The 15,421-nt window shown below is 38.9% G+C and overlaps 1 protein-coding gene across 1 annotated transcript in view; it reads right to left on the reverse strand.

The window, feature by feature from the left end:
- The window catches only part of NR3C2 (nuclear receptor subfamily 3 group C member 2), a 188,604-nt gene that overhangs the window by 39,723 nt on the left and 133,460 nt on the right, over positions 1 to 15,421 (reverse strand). Inside the window, exon 3 of the mRNA XM_015861097.1 lies at positions 13,024 to 13,140. Within this exon, the coding sequence (XP_015716583.1) occupies positions 13,024 to 13,140 (117 nt within the window). The remainder of the gene's footprint in view (positions 1 to 13,023; positions 13,141 to 15,421) is intronic.

Consider the following 15,421-nt stretch of genomic DNA (forward strand, 5'->3'; position numbering starts at 1 on the left):
CATGGAAAGATACCTAGAAGATATGGTAACTTGAAGGTTAGTCAACAGTGTGCCCTGGCAGCCAGAAAAGCCAACCACGCTCTGGGGTGCATCAGGCCCAGCTGGAGGGAATGGCATGCAGCTGTGTCAAGGGAGGGTCTGGTTAAAGTTAGGAGAAAGTTCTTCAACAGAGGGTGGTGGTCATGGAACGAGATCCCCAGCCCCAAGCTATCCAAGTTTAAGTAGCCTTTGGACAATACTTTCAGAAACACGGGTTTGAATAGTGAGTGGCTCTGTGTGGAGCCAGAAGTTGAACTCGATCCTGGTAAGTCTGTCACTCGATATTATGTGATTCTATGATTCTAAATTTCAAAAAACAGGATTCAGTTTTGACGGAAGGGAAACCTTTTAAATATTAAGCTCTGTAAAAAACTCAAGCAGATTTTTTATTGGAAACAGCAGAGACTTCCAAACTGGAAATCTTAAACAGAGATGAGATGCCAATTAGGAAGAACGCGAGTGCTATTAATCCCAAAATGGAACAGGAATGAAGGCGATTCATGAAGTTGTCCCAGGCACAACACCTTGACCAGCAGCGCTGAAAATTATCAGGCCCACACTTTGCAGTTCTGAAGAAAAAGGAGCAAAACCTTCTTATCAAATTAGATTTGCCTACTTTTGTAATAATTTAACCTTATTGGCTCATATTTAATGTTATGCAACCACAGCTCTTTCTTTTCAGCAGTTTCCGAAACAGCTGCTTTGAGGTATTTCATAACTGCACACCTGAGATTTCCATTCTCAGTGTAACCCTCTGCACTTTACTGAAAATGACATTATGTTGATTTCAGTGGAACTGAAAATACTTCCAAATTCTGACTCTGTTCACAGAGGAAAAACTCCAAATCTGCAGAGTTTCACGTTTACTTTGTATTTTGTTATCCAAGTAACTAGGGAAACTGTAGACCCTGAACTGAGCCTCAATAAGACCCTACTTTAGATGAGCTTCCAGCATGACAGTAAACCATTCATTTACAGCTTCTTTCAGAGAACACTATTTCAAATAATTATGCACCTACAAATGAGAATTCTTCTCGAATTTTAATGAGAAATGAAGAGAAATGCAGTGAAGAGAAACTGAGCGGTGAAATACAAATATCTACAAGGAGGTGGCACTTTGTAACAGCATTTGCATGCATCTTGTGGAACACACAAACGTTCCTCTGTGGCTCAGTAGCTTCTGCATGCAGGATTCAGGATTGTGGATCCACAGTCATTGAAATATGCTTGCAGGGATGGCCTTTGGAGAACTGATAAAAGAAACAGCTTTACAAAGACAGTACAGAAGCTATCACAGGTTCCTCTTAGAAAAAATAAAGTGAAAGCCCAGACCAAATCTTGCAAATTTCAAGGTTTGACTTAATGATGAAGCTCAGATTATGTACTTGTCTAACGAGTGGGACAGTGATGCAGTCCCCAGCCATCAAGAAGGGAAAGCACAGAGGAAGCTTTAGGAAGAGACAGGAGGAATTAATCCCTTCTTAAGCCATGCTGAGCTTCAGGGTATGCATTCATGAGGAGATAATGGAGGAAAGTGACAAATGAAAGCTGAGTTCCAAAGTGCATGTTACAGGAATATTTAGGTTGTCAGGGAAAATGTCTAACACATTTGCTTGTTTCACAGCAATCCTCAAAGTGATAATTAATTGAAAAATAACAGTTTCATAGGGGTACTCCTCCCCGTGTGGGAACAACTTTTACCAAATGCCAATTAGTGGTTTCCTGTTAAAATCAAATCAAGCTGGTTTTGATAAAGCTTTTTAATGAGAAATGGCTGAAGTATTTAAATTTCATATAAAATCCCAAACTGACATAATACAGTTGCACAGCTAATATTTTGGTATATTAAACTCCCATTTTTTGCTTCTTCATTGATTTCAGAAGAAATTTATATACTGAATATTTAAATCAACCAATAAACAAAGCCTTAAAATAAGCTTACAAAAGAAAACTATAATTTTGATTAAAACCAATCTTAATCAGTCCTTTTCAGATGCTCCAATAACTCATATTTTATTATTTATTCACTCTCAGATGGATGGCAAATTCAGTAATTTTTCAGCTAAGAAATGTCTACTAAATGCATCACTAGTTTTGACTGCTCATCAAATATATTTACAGAGTAGCAGCAGAACTCCAACAAGGAAAGCAAGGAGCAGGTCACCTACAGTTCCAGCACTTGACATCTCCAACTCTAAAACACCTGCAGCAACAATACAGTAGCAGCTTGTGCTGCTGGCATTCCTAATAATTTGCTTAAAAACTAAATTAAGGAAACTTTGGAAAACAGATTTTGAAACCTTCCACTGCACCAGACTGAATGCTCTTGGCTATGTACGGTGGCTTCTGCCTTGTGCCAAGTGACAACCCCTCTCCCAAGACACCCACTCTCATCCAACCTTCTGCAGGCGTTCCTTGTCCAAGTCTTCTCTCCTGCTTTTTACTTGGGTTGATACCCAATGCTAAGCCTGTTTTGTGATTTATGTGCTCTTCAATCTAACACTAAACCATCTTGATTGCCTCTGATAAAATCATAGAGACATTTACTGTGTGTCAAATACCCTCTTTTGCATCTACACTGGAGACACAGGCACTCAACATCTTCAGTTTCTCAAAATCATCAATAAGCCATCGTGTGCCCCGGTGGCGCAAGTGGTAGAAGTGCTACTCTGCAGCACAGAGGCTCGAATCCCGGGGGTTGGACTCGATGATCTCTAAGGTCCCTCCCAACCCGCATGAGACTATTACTATTACCTCTCATCCTGCATCATGAGTGCTCATGCTTCCACTTCTTGCTAAAGAACAAGTCATATTTTAAATTCTTCATTTTTGTTCTCACACTAGTATTACCAGAACCCAATTTGGTAAGTACTGCATTTCCCTTCACGTTCATTACTTTGCTACATATCACAACACCACTAGTATTTTTCTCAAGTAACAAAACTTTTTAGATGCATCTCCTCATCCGCATAATTTCTGCATCCTTTGTTTTCATCAACTCTGGTTTCTCTCAAATGACTTTATTTCTAATACATTCTACTGGAGCTGTCCTTCACCCTCTAGAAATCATCTGTCCAGTTTACCAGAACAGCAACACTATCTGTGAAATATAAGCTGGCTTTTCATCTTCTGCTGTTTTTCGTCATCTAGTTCACAATTAGTCATTAAAAAAAAAAAAAAAAAAAAAAAAAAGTAATAATAATCACACTAATCTCCTGCTTTAATAAATCACCCTTAACATTAGTGAAACGTCCTGTATACTTTGTGATACAAACCACCAGTCAGGGAAAACACGACTCTGTAATATTAACCATATATACAGTCTGAAATACCTTTTCACAACTGACAGTATTTCTAAATTCCACTGAAGCAGAAGTAGCCATGTATGAAATGTCAATAACAACTAAAACTGAGACATGCATTTTTGAGGAGATATGTAAAATCACAAGATGTGGGGCACAAGAATTACCCCACATTAGTATCTCCTTGTTCGTACTGACAGACCCTCTTACCAAGGATGGACTGTTCTCCTGAACTCATGTCCCAAGATGTCTTCCTTTTCTTGCACCTCTTGCTGGGATGTTATTCAGGGAAACTTTCTTTACTAGAACGTTATGACATTAGAAGAAGGTGGAGAACTGATACCAAAGAACAACCCAAGCTTACAGCAAGAGCACAGAAATCACCCACATAAGTTTGCAGGAAGCTGGGTGGTACTGGGTGGTTCACAAACACACTGACAGATTCTGTCACTTGGCTTTCTGTTGTTAAACACCACCTTCTTGCCTCTTCTGTACTGCTAAGTCTTACATTTGCCCAATTGTTCCTTCAAAACCTGCTGTGTATTATTCTTTCTACTAATATCTAACTCCAAAGTCCTCTTTTTGAGCCAGATAGCCTTGCCACTTCTCACACTTACTTTAGCAAAAAGCAGACGCTCAAAATTGGAAGACACACACTTGAGAAAAAAAGAAGGCAACAAGATTCAAAACAAAATACAGGCCACTAAGGTAGTTCTGAAGCAAAGTACATATGTGAGAACAAGGAGAAAGAACAACAAGTTCACGTGCTAAGACATAATCTGCAATTGAATAAATTTTCCCTGTGACATTAACGGAGTAAACACGGCTCTAGAGTCAAGTTAAAACCTGTGAAGTTCCAAAGTAGCAGACAAGCAAAAACAAAAAAAAAAACAAAAAAAAAAAACCCAACACAACATCAGAAGAAAAGAGCACGTGATATGCAGAGTTGTACTGCTGCTTCTTTAAAATGTACTGCCACACAGAAGACTGAGATACAGGATTGCTCACTCAGTTAAGATCACTGATGTAAAAATCCTAAACATCTTCTTGTCACGCAGAAGTAACATTTTCACATTTCTTTGATCTATAGACAAATTACCCGACTAACATACCCTCATCTAGTATTAAACGTAGTCATAGACTATGGGACAAACGTACATCCATTTTTTTGCTCAGACCAGAACTGCAGCCACATCACTTCTGACAAATGCTAACCTTAAGTAATCTCTAATGTGCCCAGTGACAGACCTCACATCTTCCCTAGATCAACTATTCTAGGTTTCCATTTCCTCACTTCAATCTTTCTTGCTGCTTACCACATCTTGCTCTGCCATTCACAGACACAGAAAGCAAATCATCATCTCTTCTTCAGAAATGCATCACATTTTTGAAGACACCTCTATCCTCCAGAATTCTCTTCAGATTTTCCTCCAGTCTTTCTTTGGACTAAGTTTTACTAAGCAATATCAACTAATTCAACCTGTTTCCTCCAGTCAGGTTTTTAAGACTGCTAATCACTCTCATTGCTTTATTCTAAGCTCTTCCAAACCAGCTCACAATGGCTACTAGCGAGGTTTTTAACAAAAACTGCTGATCAGCACAGGAAGCCTACTATAATTTGCCCTAAGTTGTGTCAGAAATGGCAAATTCAAACCTTCATATCTTCTTACTCAGGTGGAAACTCTCTGAAGCAATAGCTAAGTCAAAGCTAAAAGGACAAGTTCCTCTTGCTTCTACAGCCTTCTGCACTGAAGGGGAAGTAAGTAACGGAAATGCAACACCACAGACTGCAGAGAGAGGTTTCAGAAGGGCTCTGGTGATAACCAGCAGCTCTGGAAAGAGGAACGGGAGACATGGGCATACTTCATAGCCTGGACTACTGTTTTGCTGTGGGGAACAGTGAAAAGGAAATGGACTTAGAAAACTGGAAGGAAAAACAGTAATTTGGTGATTCAGGAAAAAACGTCAAGAGCTGTGTGTAAAGAATTTTGTAAACACCAAGTGATCATGGTCTGCTATGGCACGATGAGATAAAGCAACGTGAAAGAAGGTGTAATGGGCCTGCTTGTTTTTATCCATCTTTATGTGAAAAAAAACAAACAAACACACCAACAACCAAGCAACTCATTTCAGGAACCTCGAGAGAACTGCTTGCTAAATTTACATGCCCCACAAAGCAAAAAATGGTGCACCAGGGCACAGACATAAAAAAGGAGGTCAACTTTAGTCCTGGGGAGTTGGGAGGCCACAAATGTCATCTACCCTGGGATTGTCCCAGAGGTGAATGATAGAGCCCTAACAACAGATAGAAAAGTTTAAGAGTCAGCCAGAGTCTGGCAGAAACAAATCCCAAGCATACCGTATGGTCAGCAAGGTACAGAGCATCCTCTGAGCCCAGACAGCAAGAGTTGCATGCTACTGAAACCAGACAAAACACTGGAGAGCCTGCATGCCCAGTGTCGCCACATGATGCCAGGCTGCTGGGGCACGTAATCCCAGCAGGAGACTTGAAAAGTTGCAACTCCTTTGCAAAGCTGGCAACCCAAGCTGTTGTGCCATGAATGGCAGGATGGAGCATCCAGCAGATGAAACGGGGAAGTCTGGAGTTCAGCAGGTCCTTGCCAAAAGCCTGAAAGGCTGTTCCTGGAGGAAAGACAAACGAAGCTGGCAGCTGGACACAAGTCAGAAGGCAGAGCTGAAACTAGCAAAACTTGAAAAAAACAAAGAACCTGAATTATGAATCTGGTTAAGGATCACTGCCTATGAGTCGTAGTGCTTTTGGACTGCTGCAGTGCACCTTCTTGAGCTAATGTCACGTATAAAATAAAATTGTCAGCAAAACATTAAGTACCAGGACAAAATTTCAATACCGGCTTTTAATAAATACCTGGAAGATTAGTGTCCCTCTTCAAAATTCTGCACTTTCTTCATCATTCCCAAATAGTTTCTTAATAGCTTTTGCAAGTGGCTGTTCAGATAGTTATCTAAACCATTCCTGTTGATGGCTAGGATGAAATGTTAGTGCGCCATAGCAGGAACACAGCAAGAGCACTATTTTGTGCCATGGATGAAAACAGATGAAGAAGCAAGAAAAGTTAATTCCCAAACAAATTAGTTCATAGAGAAACTCTAAGAAGACAACTGAACTTATTTTATTCACCAAGCGCAGAGTTGAGAGGTGATTCAGCAATGGTCCTGCCTTAAGCAGAACTGGCACATGGTCACAATGAAGAATATCCTCTTCTGAAGGGACTCCATGCAGCAACATGGGTTTCTGATGTACTAATAAGTACAGCAGAAATTTACAATACCTAACAAAATTACAGCACAAGGCACCACAGTTCCTCTCATGTTCTGTTATTTACTTGGCCTCAATACATCGTACACTGCAAATCAAAGTAGGCATAAGTGGCACATCAGAATTGATGGATTTGTATCCAACACAAATGTTTTCTTAAATTATAACACCTAAAAAAAAAAACCAAAACCAAAACTAAAAACAAAAAAACAAACAAAAAAACGTTCTTTGAAACAACACTAATGATATCTGAAACAACAGCAGGTACCACTGTTAGACTGTCCAGAAAAACTGAAGGGAGGCTTTGCTTTACAAAAACCACTGAGAGCTTTATTAAACTGCTGTATTTTGTATATTGGTAAAACTCTTAAAGAAGAACTGACACAAACCCAGCTGAACTTTCAAGTAAAAAATAAAAATAAAAAACTGCCATGTTTCCCTAAAAAGAAAATGCTACATAATAAACACAAATATAAATGCAGTTAAAGTTAACCGGCATTTAAAAATAGTTAAAATGAAATATAAAAGCAAACCATATATGTACCCAAAACTGCTTTACAGTTTCTTATGCAGGTTATGTTTTCCTTTCAAATTTATGCTGTCTTGGTTAGTAGTAAATTGCTAGACCTTTTTGAAGAAAAACTCTGTTTTCTACATCACCAAGAGGGGCTGTACTTAAATGTTCCTTAGTTTCCAGGGTGTTATTTTTAAGTAGTTACGTTCTTTTCCTTTTTTTTTTTCTTTTTTTTTTCTGATTTCTTTCTGTTTCTTGAAAAGATATAAAACGTTACAATATAAACACATAAGCTAAAGTAACTGAAAATAGTGCCATGGTTTTAAATCATCAGTAGTACGAGTTATTAAACAGAAAATGGAAAACTGGGCAAAAAGGTGAAGTGCTGCCTCTTAGTACCAATTCATTTAATCTATTATTCAGATTACTGAAATGCTTTAATGTATAAAATAGAGATGTGCAAGCACACACAGCATCTTGTACATGAAGTGTCTTACATATGTAAATGTATGCAAAACCAAGACTCACATTTCACAAGCAGTTTCTGCAGACTGAGTGATGAACTATGCAATTTACAAGGTGAAATCTATTTTATTTCCCTACAATAACTGAAGGGTACTTCAGCAAGCTGCTACTTACTGTTGTGGGAAAGAAGAGCTGATAAGTCTCAGAACTGCTCTGTACAGGAGCTGAAGCAGGAAAGGATCACAACCCTACACCCCACAGCCCTCTAAGGACCTTTTTTTTTTTTTTTGCCCTCTAAGCATATGACATATCATACAGCAAAAGAGGGAACTTCAGTGCTCACACAGCAACAGGACAGATGCTGGGTCACTGGGCTGCACCAGAGGGGCAATGACTAACCTGCCAGTGAGATGTCGTGGTGGCAGAAGTCTCTTCAAGCCACCCCAAAACAAACATTTCCCTTCTCTAGGATTCAGTGCCGAGCATGGCATGCAGCGAGAGTGAGACCTGGAGGGTCTGAGCCACCCTGGCTGAATTGCAGCACCCCAGGCACTGCAGGTGACGGTGTATAAGGAGCCACACTGATCACCTGTGAGTGGTTAAGGTTGCTGTGTGTGACCCCCCTGATGCTGCCATGCAATAGGTACGACAAAAGAACAGCAGCATGAGGTGGGAGGAGAATGAAAATGTCTCGCGCAAAAGTGAGAGACCCGACAAATCTGATCACAGCGTATGCTGGAAGAAACTTCACAACTCATGAAGTCACTCTGATTCATAATTAACTGAAAATTAATTAAGAATCTTCAAAAGAGCATAAACCAAAAATGGGCCAGCATACCTTCCTAGTGCAGTTGCTCACTCTGAATCTCTTCCAATAATTAAGTCTAGCATATGGTAGTGGAGTTTTTTTGTTCCTTTTTTTTTTTTTTTTTTTTTTTTTAAATATAACAAATGAGCTGTGATTCCCAAAAAAGTTGTGGAGTCCTGTTTGCTGAAGGGCCACGTCTGTCTGCAGTGCACAGACACACTTTCTAGAAACAAGGAGGATGAGTTAATTTGATACTTGGCAACTTCAGCTTTGCAGAAATTACAGGTTGCAGATGCTTCTTGTAAAATCAAAATAAAAATGGAGAAAAGAACATAATTAGGTAAATTAGTTACTGGCTTGATGAATAATTCTCTAAAGTCTATTAGAGGATGAGAGCAATGAGAACTCTACAGTTTTTCAACAAACAAAAGAAGAAGGTAAACAATAAAACTGCAGCTTTAATTTTGTTGAGGATTCATGAAAAGGTGTAGACGTATTTCTGAATTACAAGCATTTTTGTAAAAGGTGCTTGAAGCATGGCACGCTGCCACGCATCAAAATATTTTTTTTCCCCCAAGAAAAAACTGTCAGCATGCTGGGAAGGCAAAGATAACTGATCAAAACAAATGAGCACTTTGACACAGCCAATAGAAGAAAGAATATTTAAAACAAATATATGAAAAAGAATGTAACAAAAAAACTCCACAAAAACAAACAAAACAACAAAAAAAACATCAACAAACCAAAACACAAAGAACAGTAGATTAATCACACGCTGAGCAAAAATGTGTTGCGGGAAACATGGAAACATCCTTCTTATCTCCCGTTTCCACTACAGAAATCAGTACCTTCATAGTAACAGTATAAAGACTATCAAAAATTTTCACATTACAAATGTGAGGTCCAGAAGTGCAGCCTCCTCACAGAAAGGGAGGGATGCAAAAAAAGTCAACTTCTTTTCCAGCCCCATGGGAGACAGAATCTTGTTATATACAGCAACATTTCTTCCACATCAACTGTTGTGCCTTCTTTTCTGTTCTTTACAAGTGAGTAGATAAGTCGTTATAATTGAGTTCAAGTTGAAAAGAAACATCCATACCTTCAGCAACTTGTCCAGTCTTCAGCCCTGAGCCCTTCTGCATATCATCTTGCTGTATTTCCCATGAACTAAACACATAAGCATCTTCAATGCAATTTGTTTTTTGTGTTTACCTTTGCTTCCATTTGAAGTGTGAGAGATTAAACTACATCTACAGTGCAAAGAGCACAAAACTGTGCAGTGTGACTCAGCTATAGAGAGTACCATGCTGCAAGTGGGATTTAAACTAAACTGCATTTATAAATTCATTTTCCTCCAGCTGTTTACTGCTCACAACACCTAACAAAATACTTGAGCATTTTGCTTGTAAATCCAAGCTAGAAAAAGGTAGAAGTTAAAAAGAATGTTCCTGGAAAAACTAGGTTAACTGTATGTGAAGCTCCAAGCTATGATGTATCTTCATAACAATATGAACATACTCCTTACATTCACGTTTATTATGAAAAATTGTTTCTTAGTATCAAACCTTGGAAATGTCTATGAAAACAACACTACTGTTTTCAAACATGGATTCATATCTCTTCTTGCCATTTCCACTTCCTTTATCATGATGAACTCCGTCATCTCAGAAAACCCTGTAACAGGACACAGAAGTTCCCAAAATTAAGTCTGAGATCCTATGTCGCTCTTATGAAGATGCCCAAAGCAAAGTTTGCTACTGGGAAATGAAAGCTTAAAGCCATTAGCTGCTGAGGCTGCTAAGATTTCCTGCAAGACTTGGGACATCTTGAAGACTGAAAGCTCTCTTAGCATAGTTTGGCAGCCACTGGGATCTTCTAAACAATAAATACGGTCTCCAGGCACCTTAATTCTCTTTGGCAGTCCTCCCCACTGTCTCCAAATTGTCCTTTCTCTACTAGGCCATGCACAAGGCACTATACTGCATCTACATCCACAGCTGCTTCCATACTTTCTACTCTGCTGCACTGATGGAAGGACTGTTTTATATCTTTTAGTTTCTTTATGTGACATAAAGGAATTGAATCAGGAACAACAATTTCATCAAGGAGGACCTGGGGGTCCCAATAAACAAAAAACTGGATATGAGCCAGCACTGTGCTCGTGCAGCCTGAAAGGCCAATGGTATCTTGGGCTACATCAAAGACGGCTGGGTAGAAGGGAGAAGGAGGCGACTGTCCTCCTCTTCTCTGCCCTTGTGAGGCCCCATCTGGAATACTGCATCCTGGCCTGGGGCCCTGGTGCAAGAAGGACACGGAGCTGTTGGAACAGGTCCAGAAGAGAGCCAATGGTCAAAGGGCTGCAGCACCCACCTTTCCTACTGATGAAAAGCTGAGGGAGTTGGGATTGTTAAGGTTGTGTAAGTGAAAACTCCATGGAGACCTCACTGTGAACTTCTGATTGAAAAGAGCTTACAAGCAGGAAGGGGGCTGACAGTGATAGGAGAAGGGCAAATGGATATAATCAGAAAGAATGGAGGCTTAGGTTAGATATTAGGAAGAAATTCTTTATGCAGAGGGTGGTAAAGCAGTGGAACAGACTGCCCAGTTGTCAATGCCTCATCCCTGTAGGTGTTCCAGACCAAGCTTGAGAGTTTCCTGGTCAGCCTGATCTACTGGTTGGCAATCCTGCTCACAGCAGGGGGGTTGGAACAAGATGATCTTTGAGGTCTCTTCCAACCCAAGTCATTCTGTGATCTTACTTTTTCTAAGAGAAGAAAATAATCAGAACAGCTAAATCACAGAGCATGCCTCTACAACTGTCTTACAGAGGTAGGTGCTGCCTTCTAGGTCATTAAACAAAGATTTGCAAACAATTTCCGGTAGAGTAACAAAATCTAACACAAAGGAAGACTTCAATGCAATCTTTAATTACAGCACTCTGCCAAGTGGAAATAGGAATCCTAGCTGAGCTTCCCCCTGACCTTGCTTTGAGTTGGTTGGGTTTTTTTGTTTGGTTTTTTTTTTGGTTTTTTTTTTTTTTTTTTTTTTTTTTTTTGTAGATGACTTTGTGTGAGCACAGTTTGAAGCACATCAGCAAATGTCAGAGATGACACTAGAGACAAATCAGGTGTTGCTACAGAAGGCTATCAAGCAAGATGATAGTCCTATACTTTGCTAGAATACTACACACACGTACACTTGTCATGGAAGGCACACTTGCAGGAACTCTGTTTGCTGGTGCAGGATGAAGCAAAAGAAAAGCTCATGAACTGCATTTGAGCAATCCAGATAACTGGGCTTCTTGCTCCACACACATTTTCAGACAAAGAGCTCCTTTCTTTGAAGAAGAAGCAGCTGATACCAGTGAGCTCCTGACTGTCTGCCTCCCTTGCTAGAATCAACAGAGTAGACCAAAATCAGGGGAGATGTCAGCTCCCAGGTTACCATGATTTGGTCCTGTTCTCTTTAGGGAAAGAGAAACAAGAAGTATAGAGGTTAATGCAGCATGTCAAAACTGCAAGAGGATATGAAAAAGGTCCTAATGGGGAAAAAAAAACAATGTGACTTCATTCTCCCAGAAAAGTGAGGAATTCACTTCAGCATTCTGCCAGGCGATAGGGCAGAAAAGGATGGAGAGATAGAAAAGTTACCAGGCAGCAGACATGAGCCTGGAGTTTGCATAGATCCATCCTGCTAACGAGAAGCAGCTAGATGTGTCTATGGAACTTAACTACCAGGAGAAGAAGTCCAGGTAAATAAAAAACAAACTGTGTCAGAGGAAACAATTTGCAGGAAGTATGTGACCATGTTACAATTTTCTGGAATAGTGAAAACATTCTAAGGAAAGAGTCCCTCCCTAGATCAGGGAAAAGGGCTTGTAGCAGTACCGAAAGCCCCAATCACTGACACTATAATAAACCTGAGAGTTGGGGGGAAGAAGTGATTTATAACACAATTTGCTCAGGGAGATGAGTCGTAACGTGATACCTACTGAAGCACAGCCAAAATTATGTAGATGTTGTAACTGAAGAATTAAAACAATGTAAAAGCTATTATAAGTCTTGTTAAAATACAGTTTTTAAAATACTTTTGATAATCATTAAGAAAACTTTTTGCCTTTTTGTTATGAGTATATGAATGACAGAGTAACATCGTCAAAATAATTGCATATACATACAGTTGCAGAAATAACCATTATAAATGTTAAATAAGCAACAACAAAAAAGCTAAGAGAATTCACTGTGTGTACATTTGCTTTTCATGATGGCATAGAAACATTTTTCAGTATTCTAAAGAATGCTTATCATCAAAAAAATTATGCAAGCTTTGAAGCCTTAACACTTTTACCTATATGAGATTCCAAGAAAATTACTGTCATCATAAAACACCCACTTTTCTTTTTTCTGAGCCATAAAATACATATCTCCAAAAGCTGATTTAGAATGACAATAGAGTTTATTAGCTATTAAGCATTTCTTCAGGATAATTCCACCTTAAACTTTTGAGATTGTGCAGCTGCCAAAACTATAAAAAGGCTGCACATTTCCAATATTTTTGCCTAATCAAATTAAGAGACCACTATTAATATTCTACTTACCTTCGAGGTTCATGCCCGCCTGGAGGCATTTCCGATAGCGACACGCCGGGCAGTTCTTCCGCCGAATCTTATCAATTATGCAGTCGTTCCTTCCCGCACACAGATAATTATGCTGTCCTGAATGAACCAAAACCAAAATGCATTATTAGACTATGTATTTAAATAATTCCAATTTCTTTTCCTCTCATTTTGCAGTCATTTTGGGTTCTTATTAATGCAAAAATTCCCAATCCTATTCTTTAGCCTTCCCAATAACCATGGTAATTTGCCATGAGCTTTAGTAGGAGCTTCTCTTTAATTTAGGAAAGCAGGAATTCACTTGCTTTTTTTTTTTTTTTTTCCCCTAAAAAAAGCAGGAATTAAAAGTAGAGGTAAAGTTTCCATACATATTCAATTTTCTTTAACCAGCTCAATGAGTAGTTGATTTCTGATTTAATACCTTTTATAGAGCAGAATTCTATGAAGGTTTAAAACAAGCTTAAAGCAAGTTTAAATCACAACATGTGACTTCAGCTTTGTAAAGCCCAACAGAAGCACTCATAAAGTGACAGCAGGCACATAACGCACAACATTTACAAGACTGGAAATAAATGGACAAGAAGGAAAACAGGTTGGCATTTAACAACTTGAAGATTCAAGAAGAGGCATTTAAGAAGAAAGCAAGAAAGTCATTACTCTGTAAACTAAGTGCAAGTTGGTAACAAAGATGTCAGAAACAAAAGGAAAAAAAAAAAAAATAGGACTGCAACTGCAATAACACCAACTGGCAGCTAAGCAGAGAGACTCCTGGCTACCAATGAAAAAGATGAGACGCAAAGAAAACCAAGAATTGGGCAAACAATATTAATGTTGACACCAAAAACTGATGCAAGTGATGAAGGCTGGGAAGGGAGGAAACTCCTGACGAGGCCCAGAAGTGGAGCCGTGATTTGATGCTTAGGCCACTGGAGAGTGCAATGGGAGCAAAAGTACAGGCTCAAGAACATGACATAGCTGCAGCAGAACAAGAGGTCTAAGATATTCTGCCAAGATATCTTGCACAATGCATAAATGTCTCCTCAGGGAAAGACAAAGAGAATACTCATGAGACACAGGAGACCTGGCTTCTATTTTGGGTTCTTTCAGGAGTTTGCCTTAAAACTTCAAGTAAGTAATTTTGTATCTCCACATCTGACTTTCTTTCACCCTCAGCCAACCTTATCTTTTCAGACACAGAACTGAAGTTTATGCTGTTTTTTGCATCTCTTCACTGCGCATGTCACATGATTGGTTTGATCCTATTTGAGTAAGCAGCATGTTACTGCTACCATCTAGTTAATGCTATAGAGGTCTAACCACTAAGCAGAGTGGCAAATCACAATTTCTATAGAGGGATTTTACCTAGCACTATGACCCTACTGAGTAAGAACAAAAGTTGGGCAACAGAATTTGTGAAGTTCATAGTTGTGCCAGACGAGTTCAAGATGAACAATAACATTGTGACAGCATCAATGTCCACGAACTGATCTTTAATGAGACCTTCTAAAATCAATAAAAAGATGAAATTCTCAGCTAATCATTGAAAGAAAACATAATGCTAATTGTACGGAGTGATCTGTACAAAAATCAGATTCATTTTTTGCATATGTACTTAATTCCTATTTGCATTTTTGCTCTGTACTGAACACATCTAAAGAAGCTGCAGCATGAATGTGAAACTGAAGTGGAAAACAGCAGTGTTTAAAATAATGGCATACTGACTGAAGATGGTTTATACACCTTTACAAACATTGGAATCTGGATTTTTATGCTGTTTTTGTGAAGAGAAGGGAAGAATTGGTATTTTCTGCAATGAATCCAAGCGCGATTGTTCAATGCTCATACAATGTCCTTTGTACATCACAGAGTACTGCAATACCATTTTTAGTCTTTCACAGGCGGGTGCAGGCTATTAATATGACAAGTCAGCTTTAATGCTGTGAAATGAACCCCATTGCAGAATTTCCCTGAAGGCAGTTTGTTCTATGAAACCGTATACCTGTTAAGTCAATATTTTTCAGTACAACTTTCAGAAGCTAATGACCTTAATAGAAAGAAGTTAACATTTATATACTCCAGGATAATTACTTGGGCCGCATTTGTAAATACTGTAGAAACTTTTTTTTTATTCAATCACTGTCACACAGTGACTCCATAAGAAATCCTCCTACTACAGCAGATTACTTCCATAAGTCACCCCTCAAATGTTTTAGGTAGCTTGAAATTATTACTTTATAGCCTATCAAATAGTTTCGGAAAGCGTAACTTAGCAAAGGTTCCTCATTTTTTCAATTGCACATCTCCAAATACTGACATATGGCACAAAATCTGTAAGCGGTTCTTCTAGTAAGCAAGAAATTTACATTTCCATTTAGAAAAT

This window comes from Coturnix japonica, chromosome 4 (genome assembly GCF_001577835.2).
Source record: "Coturnix japonica isolate 7356 chromosome 4, Coturnix japonica 2.1, whole genome shotgun sequence".
NCBI lineage: Eukaryota > Metazoa > Chordata > Aves > Galliformes > Phasianidae > Coturnix > Coturnix japonica.